The 12,625-nt window shown below is 46.4% G+C and overlaps 1 protein-coding gene across 2 annotated transcripts in view; it reads left to right on the top strand.

Annotated features, from left to right (window-relative positions):
* Positions 1–1,548: 1,548 nt before the first annotated feature.
* Positions 1,549–12,625, top strand: part of ARMC9 (armadillo repeat containing 9) — a 109,138-nt gene continuing 98,061 nt past the window's right edge. For both annotated transcript variants that reach the window (XM_079781956.1, XM_079781957.1), the window contains exons 1-5: positions 1,549–1,643; positions 5,581–5,668; positions 7,981–8,106; positions 9,806–9,976; positions 11,958–12,113. In XM_079781956.1, the coding sequence (XP_079638082.1) occupies positions 5,618–5,668; positions 7,981–8,106; positions 9,806–9,976; positions 11,958–12,113 (504 nt within the window). In that variant the 5' untranslated portion in view covers positions 1,549–1,643; positions 5,581–5,617. The remainder of the gene's footprint in view (positions 1,644–5,580; positions 5,669–7,980; positions 8,107–9,805; positions 9,977–11,957; positions 12,114–12,625) is intronic.

Below are 12,625 nucleotides of genomic sequence, written 5' to 3' on the forward strand. Positions count from 1 at the left end.
CTGGTAAAGCACAACGCTTAATCTGTGAAACTGTGAAAACATTATCCACATTATATATGGACGTGGTGTGAGAATTAAAATAATCTGTCCTGGCCGGGTAGTTCAGTTGGTGTGCGTGGATACACCAAGGTTGCAAGTTGGATCCCTGGGTCAGGGCATAATCAACCAATGAATGCATAAATGGAACAATAATTGGATGTGTTTTTTTCTCTAAAATCAATTTAAAAAATTTATCTGTGTAATTCACTTATCATAATGCTTGGCACACACAGAGTCACCATATTTCGCTAATATAATGACCTGTAAGGTAGTAATAATAATAATAATAATGCCATATTTGGGATATATTTATACTAAAAACTTATTTGAAATTAAAATTTAACTGGGTGTCCTGTATTTTGTCTGACAACCCCAGGCACACAGTGAGTTGACAATCAATTTAATTTGTATTACTATGAACAGGAAGATGATTTTCAATACATATTACCTGAAGAGGATGTCATTTCCTGCTAAACACAGCTTTTCTTTGAAGACAATCTCAAAAGAGCACAGGGAAGCGGGGGCTGGGGAGACTGGTGGCTGGGCAGATGGTGGCCACAGACTATCTTAGGGCTTCTCCAAAGGCAGGCTCCCCTACCTTCACCATGCCCTCTTCCCTGTCTCCACCCGCTTGGATGCATGGAGATGGAAGCATGGAGATGGGAAGACGGAGGCACCACCACACAGCCTCAATGTCTGGAATAGAAGGATTTCTCCATCTCTAGCCACCTCCCAGCCTCCAGCCAGAGTTGGGCAACTTCAGTTCAAGAGCACCATGTACAAGGAGAGATAAGATTTGCATTCCAGTTTATTATATATATATATTTATCCTCACCAGAGGATTTTTTTTTATTGACTTTAGAGGGGGTGGGGGGGGGGGACATCGATGTTAGAGAGAAACATGGATTGGTTGCTTCTCTTACAGACCATCGAACCTGCAACCTTCTGGTGTACAGGACAATACTCCAACCAACTGAGCCACGCGGCCAGGGCTCCAGTTTTATTTCTAAAAAACAAATTTCGTGTGGGGGAGGGGTGGGGAAGGTTTTTCCAAAAATCCCTGGAAACTGCTGAAGTGGAATGGAACCCTTGTGCCTGGAGCTTTAAGCAGATCTTGGGAGACATGTTCTAAGGTGGTCCTGGGTCACTCCAGTAAAATGAAAAATAACGAATCCCATCTTTTCCCGCGAACACTGTGCAGTGAATCTTCTCTTGCGGGTTTCGTTTTTCCTGTGATGCAACTAGCTCCTGAGGCTGGAGCTTGAGCCTGTGGGGGCTCATCCCCAGAGCTGGGAACAAAGCCAGGGCCCCGCTGGTGGAAAGGAACGAACGAACGGCAGTGGCGGAGGGTAGAACCCGAGACACGGACCCGCAGCGGGCGACCCCCAGCGGGCAACTTCGCTTTACTTCCGCCCCGGGAAAGTTTGCCTCCAGAATTCCCAAAGCTCCCGCTTTTCCTCCCAGTATGCTCCGCGCCCACCGCGCCCGTGATTGGCTGCACCTCCCCCACGTGACGCTGAGCAGGCGGCGGCGGTTGCCGGGGCGACGGCTGGAGAGTTGGCGGCCGGGCGGGGTGGGCGCGGGTCCCCGCGGCAGAGCCCCAGGTAAGCACGTCCCCGATGGGGCCGGGCCACCCCCGAGCCCGCCGCCCCGGGAGGGAGGAGCCGCGGTGGGACCCGAGGGCCGCGGTGCTGCTGAGCCCTCGCCCCAGAGAGAAATCCCGATGTGCCAGCTCGGCAGCCGCTGTAGCTGCCTCCCCTTCTCTCTGCGGTCCGGGCTCTCTCTGCGGCGCGGGCCGAGGACAGGCCCAGCTGCTTCCCGCCAGTAGTCCCTGATGTTGGCTGCAGTGGGGCCACCCTTGGCGGGGGTCCCCTCAGATAGTTAGTGGCGGTGCGAGCGGGTGGCCTGGGACTTCTAGATTCACCCCCTCCGTTATCTCCATCATCTAACCACCCTTCCCAGGCACCCCGGTGAAGTCCAGATTTCATTCACTCTAAGCAAAAACAGGATGCTTGCTGTGCAAATTCTTCTTCCAGACACACCCCACAGTCTTACCCTTCGTCACGAACCCTGTTTATTGTATAGGCATTCAGAAGCTGCCACCGCAACCCTCCAAAGTGAACAAGTTTTCTCTAGTTTCTGCATGAAGTAGAGCAGTGGCTCTCAAGCTTGAATGTGCATAACGATCACCCGGAGAGCTTGTTTAAAACAATTTGGGGCGTCGTGCCTGCCCGTGATGTTCAGTGAGATCAGGGTGGTGCTGGGAACCTCCATTTGCACAAGCATCCCAGGTGATTCGGACTCAGGTGGTGCGAACCTTGGATAATGCTGTGCAGTGGTTAACGTTGGTCTGGATTTAAATTCCCCCTTTCCCACTTACTAGCTGAGTTATTGGGAGCACCGCAACCTCCCTGAGTTTCTGTTGCCTCACCTGTAAAAGGAGAATATAAATCATATTGCCCTGTCAGGTGTATTGTGAAAATTAAATGTAACTTTAATTTACATGTGCTTTTGGCACACTGTCTGGCATACATTAAATCCTCAATAAATGAACCTATTGTGATATAAAGGTTTAGAGAAAAATCTGTAATTCCTAAGGATGTCAGAGTAATAGAAGACCCAATAGTGAGTGGCTCACCTTCACTGATAGAAAAATCACAACAGAATCCTATTTGAATGATGCTCACAAATTGCTTCTCTGAGGACGTGTTTATTGCTTATTAAGTATTTATTAAGTAGAGAGGTTTGCCAGGTGAACCAGGAGATGGGGCAAGTGTTAGGCAGGGAGAACAATATGTGCGAAGGCCCCGAGGGAGGAAGGAACTTGAGTTCTCAAAAAATAACAAAGTTTTCTTGTTCTGGGATCTTCAAAAATGCCGTTCCCTCTGCTTGGGCTTCATTTATCCGTCAAACATCTTGGGTGCCTATCATACCTATGAGGCACTCTGCTAGGTTCTGGAGATACAAAAATTAAATTAGAGCTTCCTGCCTTAGTAAACAGGGTGATGTAGAAATAGATGTAGGGTACTGAGGCACCCCAGAGGAGAGAGCGTTGATGGGGAAGGAAGGGGAGGGGTTCATGAAAGACTTCCTAAAGGAGGTCAAGTCTGGATGAAGTTAGTGTGATGAGTTGAGTTTGCCTATGAGGTGGGGCGAGTTCATCAATGAGAGGGCTTAGAAAGAGCAGGCTGTATGGGACAATGACTGGGAGTTCACTATTGGCTGGGCCTAACATGGGGCAGCGGTAGAAGGGAGTTGGGAAAAGGGCGGGTCCAGAGAAAGGCTGGAGGGGTGGGGTGGGTGGTCCTCAAACAGGAGCTGTCTTTCTCCTCACACCTTATGAATCTGGCAGGCCTGGAGGCGGCAGGTGGGGCCCAGGTTCTCTCTGCTCCTCAACTTCCAGACCACCACCCCCATATGCCATGGGCTTTACCACTTTGCCACCAAAGTGCTTGAGGCAGTCACCTATCAGAGGCACAGTTGTTTTCCTTGAAGACGGTAGCTCCTGGCTCACTGCCTGTTTCTCCACCTCCTCATCCTCATTTTACTTATTCATTCATTTGTTTATTTATGAGAGAGAGAGAGAGAGAGAAAGAGAGAGAGAGAGAGAGAGAGAGAGAGAGAGAGAGAGAGAGAGAGAGGTGAGAGCAAAACATCAATAGGCTGCCTTGACTCCCCTACCAGGGATCAAGCTCTGACCAGGAATCAAACTGGCAACCTTTCAATACTTGGGATGATGCTCACCCAACTGAGCCACACTGGCCAGGGCCTCAACCTCATTTTTATTTCAACATCCTGGCCACACAAGTTTCTCCATCCTCCTTACTGTTAGGCACCTTTCCCTCCATCGTCCTCATCCACCCACGGTGTGGTCATGCACCACCTCCAAAATTTTTATTTCAAGCACCCATCCCCCTCTCTGACCACCACCCTCTCTCTTTAAAGCTCACTTTAAGTGCCTCTTAAGCAGGTCTTTGGCCCCATTACCTTTTCTCTGGCTTACAGCTCCCTTATGTACCTACCTCCCCACTTCTTAGCTTCAATGCTCCATCACTGTTATGCTTGTTTTCGCTTTCCCCTGCCTTCTGGGAAAACCTCACTCTGATTAACCTAACTCAGACACGGAAGGTGGAGAAAACTGAAAATTGTGCAGACTTTTTGTCAATGTTTAATATTTTTACTTGGGAGCAGAGGGAGGGATTAGTGACTGTGTTCATTTACATCAGATTAATTCTAATTCCTTCCTTAATGAATTGACCTTATCATTAAATTCTATTCTGTTCTAAATACACTTTGTGGTTTTGACTATTGAATTGCATACCACATGATAGCACATTAGAAAACTAAATAAGAAAACTAGTCTTCCACAGTCTCACCAGCAATCTTTGACTTTCTCATTTACTCTAGTCCTTGTCCACATTCATTTTAAGTGTAGAAAGAATTACTGTTACTAATTACATAGAAGAAAGAAATTACTTTTGACTTTAGCGATCCCATTTCCTAGTGCTGTTGTAATAAATACCATAAACACAATGGCTTCAAACGACACAGGTTTATTATCTTACATTTCTGGAGGTCGGAAGTCTGAAATAGGTCTCACTGGACTAAAATCAAGATGTTTGTAGGGCTTGTTTCCTTCTGGACACTCCAGAGGAGAATCTCTTCCTTGCCTTTTCCAGCTTCTAGAAGCTTCCTGCATTCCGTGGCTCCTGGCCCCTCCTCCACTTATAAGGCCGGCAAATGGCTGGTTGAGTCTTTAGCACCGACCCTCTTGTTTCCCTCTTTCCCTTGGAAGGACCCCTGTGCTTACACTGGACCTACCTGATAATCCAGGCTACTCTTCCTGTTTTTTAAAATAATTTTTTAAATTTTCACCTGAGGATATGTTTTTATTGATGAGAGAGAGAGAGAGAGAGAGAGAGAGAGAGAGAGAGAGACAGACAGACAGACATTGACGTGAGAAACAGTGATCAGTTGCCTCCAGTAGGTACCCTGAGGGGTCAAACCTGCAACCTAGGTATGTGCCCTGACTAGGAATCGAAACTGCAACCTTTTGGTGTACTGACAAAGCACCAACCAGCTAAGCCACCTGGCTGGGGAATACTCTCCCTATTTTATTTTATTTATTTATTTTTTAAAATATATTTTATTGATTTTTTACAGAAAAGAAGGGAGAGGGAGAGAGAGTTAGAAATATCGATCAGCTGCTTCCTGCACACCCCCTACTTGGGATGTGCCCGCAACCAAGGTACATGCCCTTGACCAGAATCGAACCTGGGACCCTTGAGTCCGCAGGCCAACACTCTATCCACTGAGCCAAACCGGCCAGGGCTACTCTCCCTATTTTAAGGTCATGTTTGGCAACTTTAATGTCATCAGAAGCCTTAATTTCTTTTGCCTTGTAATATGACATATTGACAGCTTCCTGGGATAAAGATATGGACATCTTTGGGGACCATTATCCTGCACATCACAGCTACCTTTTTGTGATTTCACAGATGGTTAGAATGAAAGCTTTTGTTTAATATTTTTGCTTTGTAGAGATTTCTGCTGTGAGAATTAACAGTAACCTTTCAATATGGGGGATATCCTGGCTCATGAATCCGAATTGCTTGGACTAGTGAAAGAGGTAGGTATGTTATATTATGGAAAAAGACTGCGAAAACTTGTAAAGCTTGCATTTACAATGCGGCAGGTTCTATAGTGCCTTGCCCTGTCTCTTCTGTCATTACACCCCAGTTATCTATTTTCCATGACACAATTTTCCCTGTGTTTACATTTTGTTTTCATAACTAACTTAACTGAAATCTTAAAGCTGCTTTTTAGAATTCTTTTAAAGAAAATTATAAAAGCAACACATAGTTATGGTAACAGATTCAAACAGCCTGAAAGTATAAACATTGAATTTCCCTGCTCCGCTCCTGCAGTGACCATGGCTAATGATTTAGAGTATTATCTTTCCAGACTTTTTTCTATAAATACTCAAAATATATTCACAGGCCTGTAATTTGTTTTACAAAATGGGATGGTCCCATGCACATTGTTCATGTACCTTGTCATTCGTCCGTCAACAGTAACATAGCCTGCACATCTCCCTGTGGTCCTCACCGTTTTTAATGCTGTAGAGCCGTGGTCGGCAAACTGCGGCTTGTGAGCCACATGCGGCTCTTTGGCCCCTTGAGTGTGGCTCTTCCACAAAATACCACGGCCTGGGTGAGTCTACTTTGAAGAAGTGGCATTAGAAGAAGTTTAAGTTTAAAAAATTTGGCTCTCAAAAGAAATTTCAATCATTGTACTGTTGATATTTGGCTCTGTTGACTAATGAGTTTGCTGTAGAGCACTTCACTGAGTGGCTGCATCATAACTCCTTACCTGGTGCCTATTGATGGACATTTCGGTGTCCACGCGGATAGCTTTTGAAGGGTAGGACCCACGCCTTATGCTTTCTGGTGTCCTCTGCTGCTTTTAGTGTGGGGCTGGCACATAGTTGCTGTTAAAGAAACGGTCGCTACTGCTTTACTGTGTGATCCAACTGTCCACTAGGCATCGAGAGGTGCGGCAGTGGAGCAAGGACGAGGCATCCACCTGGAGACGCAGCTTTGGGATTTGTTGGCATGGTTATGAATAAATTCTTTTTTTTTCAGTACCTGTAGATACTTTATTTTTTTTTTAAAAAGATATATTTTATTGATTTTTTTACAGAGAGGAAGGGAGAGGGATAGAGAGTTAGAAACATCGATGAGAGAGAAACATTGATCAGCTGCCTCCTGCACCCACCCCCCACTGGGGATGTGCCTGCAACCAAGGTACATGCCCTTGACCAGAATCGAACCTGGGATCCTTCAGTCCGCAGGCCGACGCTCTATCCACTGAGCCAAACCGGTTACGGCATCTGTAGATACTTTAATAATAAAACTATTTCAACATAAAAAATTCAGAGCCTACAAAGTCATATATGTGAACGGCAAGCTATCTAAATGCATGCATGTCTAAAAGAGAAAGAAGCAGCAGGACAAAAACTGTCAATACTCAAATCAATATGAGAGCTTTTTAAGAACGGAGAACTTAATAAGGTTCTTTAGGTTATCAATGCATGAATAAATTATTAACACAGCAGAGGGCTGTGGACAGGCCTGGGGACAGAGTCACGGTTAGGAGAGGTGGAAACAGAAAGGTGTGACTGACAACGTGGGAGGCGGGCGGAGGGTCACGAGCAGCAGCGGAGCTATGGTGCGGGATGCCGGGCTGGGCGTCAGGATCAGCAGTGCTCTGCCCGAGGGCCGCTGATGGCACGGCCCATCTTCTCGTGACTTCTCTTAGGGACAGGCATTATTTCTCATCCCTCTGTTTCAAGTAACAAATCCCCAGAGACCTACCTGACCCAGAGCCATCAGGCCGTCTGCCCATCACTTACTTTTTCCAACGGCTGCAAACATGATTTATTTCCTATTAATAATTATAATGAATCATGGAGCTCACATTTTCCTCCTGAAAGCCAACTTATTTTCTGTAAAGAAGCATTTTCTATGTTACCGTCTTTGTAGGCTTTTAGTGTATATATGGATAAGTAAATTCTAAGCTGGATCCCAAATTCTCCCCAAAATGACAGTCCCTTAACCCCATTAGAAATTGGTGATAATGCCCTAACTGGTTTGGCTCAGTGGATAGAGCGTTGGCCTGCGGACTGAAGGGTCCCAGGTTCGATTCCGGTCAAGGGCATGTACCTTGGTTGTGGGCACATCCCAGTGGGGGGTGTGCAGGAGGCAGCTGATCGATGTTTCTAACTCTATCCATCTCCCTTCCTCTCTGTAAAAAATCAATAAAATATATATTTTTAAAAAAGAAATTGGTGATAATATTGAACTAGTGCAGTTACATCAAAGGCAGTTACATTGATGTTAAAACAGAGAACTATATGTACATTTGTGGTCTCTTTTATAGTATTTAGATTTTGCTGAATTTGAAGACACCTTGAAAACATTTTCAAAAGAATGCAAAATGAAGGGAAAAGCATTACCTAAAACAGCAGGTAGCTCTTTAAGGGATTCCAAATCATCGATAATCCAGGTAACATTTTACTTTTTTTAAATTTCTGTTGATAATCAAAATGCTCCCAATTTGTAAAGAATGCTGCTGTTTGAGCATGTTGGAATCTCTTCGGGGGACCTGGTCAGAGTGACTTTCAGACTTCTCAGGTGTCAGTGGATGAATTAGTAGTGTCATCTTCACATCTCTGTACCCTTCCTGGGAAGCGGGTGGTGACATAAGATCTTTCACATACATTTCTTGGGAAGAATAAAAGAGGAAACCTTGCAATGCTTAGAAACTGAGACAAATGATGTTCATCCTGAGGAGTCTGAGGTTGTTAATTCCACGTGCCAGGGACACAGTGGTGAAGAAAACAAAGCAAAACCCTTGCCCTCACGGTGCTTGCGCTCTAGCTTGGGGAGGCTGGAGGAGGGAGCAGGGCACACGGACAGGGCAGCGTCCTGTCCAGGAAGGCCGGAGCCGCTCTGTGAATACGAGTGGGTTGCGAAGGGCAGACCTGAGGGGTAGAAAGAACCTTAAAGTCCCTTGTTTCAACCATTATTTGATGTCTCCATACCATTCATAACTTTCTAGGTAAGTTCACCTTGACTACATCCAGTGGCGAGAATATACTGCTTCCTGAGCAGCACATTTCAGCTTCGCATGATTTTATTATTTCAATTGATTTATTTGTTTCAATGCACCCATTTCCAAGAAAATTTGGAGACTTGTTTTGAGAGGCCCACTGAGTAGCTGGAAGTTAGGCCACAGCCACTGCCTACTGCCTGTCTGCTCCTGGTCCCTGACTCCATGGCCTGGCATGGGGCATGGTCGAAGAGGCCCGCCGAGTTCCAGGTGGGGCTGTGCCCTCTGCCCAGTGCCCCTCCGGGCCTCAGGCACCTGGCCACTGAGCTGCTGCCATACTGACTGGGACTGTTAGGAAGGTCTCTCGGTTCTGCCTTGCACCTAACTCCGAAAGCCTGTGCAGCACGTATTTGCGATCATTCCTCTGGTGAGGCAGGTGCCGTGCTAATCGCCACCTCCTTTCTCCTTGGGTGGCGAGTTGGGAAGCTGTCTGTGCCCTGCACAGTCAGGCTCCAGCTCTGAGGTTGGAATGGGACCGGCCTGGCTCCTTCCTCCATCTCCAGCCTGAGTCTGTACCTGGAGTGCCCAGTCTCTGTGTGGGTGGCTGCTTCCTGCTGCGCCACATGCTTCTAGCAACAGGGCAGATAGCAGTGCCGCCCAGGCCTGGGTTCGACGGGGTCAGTGTGTGAGCTCCTGCGCCCCGGGACTTGGCACTGTGCTGCCAGCAAGCTCCGGATGCAGGAGGAGTGTTCCGCTGAGGCCTGCCTGGGCTCTCAGTCTGGCCTCGGTTCATCTGTTGGGCAACTTCACTGTATTTATGTGCCTGTGAGTTCTCTGGCCACAGGTCTTTGGCCTCTGCCTGAATCCTTCCATCTCAGAGGCCTTAAATGTCAGGTCGGGTCCTTATAAAGCCCAGATTGGATACTGCAAAGGGGTGCGAAACCAGGGTGGGTCTGCAGGAATCTCAGCTACGGAGCTTGAAGCCCCTGGGTCTCAGTTTTCTGCCCCTTACCTTTGAAAAGGAGACTTGCTTTCCTCACACTGAAACCTGGAGTCCTGGGGTGTCTGAGGTATTGGGAGGGCTGTGAGAATTTTGGGTGTTGGAAGAAAGGACACCCTATGATTGGGCTTCAGTCTGATGTCTTCTCCACAGAAGGACCTCATTGCTGCGTTTGACAACGGAGCCCAGAAAGTGTTCTTCGATCTGTGGGAAGAGCACATTCCCAGCTCCATCCGAGATGGTGACTCCTTTGCCCAGAAGTTGGAGTTCTACCTTCACATCCATTTTGCCATCTATCTTCTGAAACGCTCCGTGCGGAGGCCTGTACGTTCCCCTTGGGATGCAGTTGGTCCGAGTAGTGTGTTAAGGGAGAATGGTAGCTGTTATGTTCCCTAATGAGCATTAATTTAGTTTATGGCCGCTTTATCATAGTGCTGAGGGGTAGGTGTCTTGTGTCCTGATGAATAATTTTCTACCTCATTCCCAGTAGTTTCTTTTCTTCTTCTTCTTCTTTTTTTTTTTTTTGTTAATCCTCACCAGAGGATTTTTTCCATTGATTTTTTATTTTATTTTTTTTTAGAGCGAGCGGAAGGGAAGGAGGAAGAGGGAGGGAAGGAGAGGGAGAGAGACACATTTATATGAGAGAGACACATCGATGGTTTCCTCCCATACGTGCCCCAACCCAGGCTGGGGATTGAACCTGCAACCCAGGTATGTGTCCTTGATCAGAAATCAAACCCATGATCCTTCAGTGCATGGGCTGACACTCTAACCACTGAGCCACACACTGGCCAGGGCAGCAGTTTATTTTCTAATTTACATAGAGAGTTAACAGTTTCTGTAATGAAAGCTACATTGTTTTCCTGAATACCTCAAGTTTTTGAAAACTCAGCAAACATATGCATGTATGTCTAAGAACACATATGTAGACCACATATTAGACCAGGCATCCTCAAACTACGGCCTGCGGACCTCATGCGGATGTTTTTGCCGTTTTGTTTTTTTACTTCAAAATAAGATATGTGCAGTGTGCATAGGAATTTGTTCATAGTTTTTTTAAAACTATAGTCCGGCCCTCCAACGGTCTGAGGGACAGTGAACTGGCCCCGTTTAAAAAGTTTGAGGACCCCTGTTAGACCATATATATATGTTAGAAGAGAAGTTTAAGCATTAACAGTAGAAAAATGGTATGCCTGTGCGTTCCTTGAGTGATAAGTTGAGTTCAGCTTCCGAAGCCTTCCCCAGGCGGGGCTGCAGACCTGCAGAGAGGAGAGGGCTTCGAGGCTGCCGGGGCGGGTGAGCCTCCCAGTGCAGAGCCCGGGGAAGGGAGCAGGGCCGCGCTGACCTCGGACCACGTGCACTTGGTTAGTGGCTTGTCCACGCACTGCCTGCCGCCCTGAGGACCTGGGTTAAATGATTGGACTGCCAGAGGGGCCAACGGAGGGGTCAGTGATGGCGGGAGCAGCCCTACAGAACATTGTAGTAGCCATTCTTGGAAGGCTGTCCTCAAGGTAGCACTCATGTGGGTACCATCATGGGAGATTCTCATTTTCTTTGTGTTTATTTCTGTTTTCTAATTTTCCCATTGATATAAGATTAAAAAAATAAATAAACATGATATATTTTTTACCTCTGGTTGTTACAAGGTGATTACAACGTAGGTGCAGTGAGATGCTTTGATTAGAACAGGCTGTGAGGGGGGTAACTGGTGAGGCCAGGGTGTCTTGGAAGGAAAATGCCAAATTCAAGGCTGGAGGCGCAGGAGGAGATGGAAACCCTGGGAAGGACTTGCCTTGGATTTCGTGTGGAATTAGTGCAGCAGGCAAGATCAGGGCTCAGTTACCATAATGAAGGAAAGGAGTGTGATGTGGACACTTGTTTCAAAAAACTACTCACCTTTTGAAATCTCTCCTAAGGGAATCATGGAAATGCACACAAATATTTATGATCTCGGGGATGTGGAAACTGTGTACATATCTAATAATGGGGAATTGTGACAGACCCATAAGATGAGGTTTTGTCCTGCCATTAAAACGATGTTTATGATGAATCGTAAGGATGTGAGAAAATGGTAATAAAGTAAAAGGCAGTATATTGAACATATGTCTGTTCTCTGATGTTCCTGACAGTTTCATGAAGGGGTGAAATTGCGGGCGCTGTCAGAATGACTGGAGACAGCGCACTTGCCAGGCGGCTGGGGAGGCTGCCGGCGCCAAGTTTGGAGAGAGATGTTGGGGTGGACAGTGGGCTGGGCGGGCTGGTGTCAAGCAGGGGACCTCAAGCGAGCATCTTCCCTTCCTCGTAGGACAAAGAGGAATTGGATGAAAGGATTTCTTATTTCAAAACCTACCTGGAGAGCAAAGGGGCAGCGCTGAGCCAGACCACAGAGTTCCTCCCTTTCTATGCGCTGCCGTTTGTTCCGAACCCTATGGTGCACCCGTCCTTTAAAGAGCTCTTCCAGGTAAGTGACAGCCTCTGAGCCTCAGTCCTGGCAGCACGTGGCTTCGCCTTGTTCACGCTGGTGGCTTCTGAAAGGTGTTGTAAAAGCTCGCGTTAGCTTATGTTGCAGTTTAAGAATACTCAGGTAATTTGCTTTAACAAACTTTCCTGTGCTATAAAGTGTGATTTTTTTGGTTGCACCATGATTTGTTAATATAGACCAACATAAATATTTTTAATATACTAATCTCTTAAATAATTCTGTGTATACTTTTTCAGTATTGGATGGATAATTCAATTACATTGACAGTAGCCTGAAAAAGAACTAGAGTACTTTACATAATTGCTGGTCATATATAGATTTTTAATTGATTTTAGAGAGAGAAAGAGAGAAACAAAAAACATCAATTTGTTGGTCCACGTATTTATGCATTCATTGGTTGCTCCTTTTATGTGCCCTGACCAGGAATCAGACCTGCAACCTTGGCGTTTTGGGATGACGCTGAAATGAACTGAGCTACTCGGCCAGTGCTT

This window comes from Cnephaeus nilssonii (genome assembly GCF_951640355.1).
Source record: "Cnephaeus nilssonii genome assembly, chromosome: 10".
NCBI classification, from domain to species: domain Eukaryota; kingdom Metazoa; phylum Chordata; class Mammalia; order Chiroptera; family Vespertilionidae; genus Cnephaeus; species Cnephaeus nilssonii.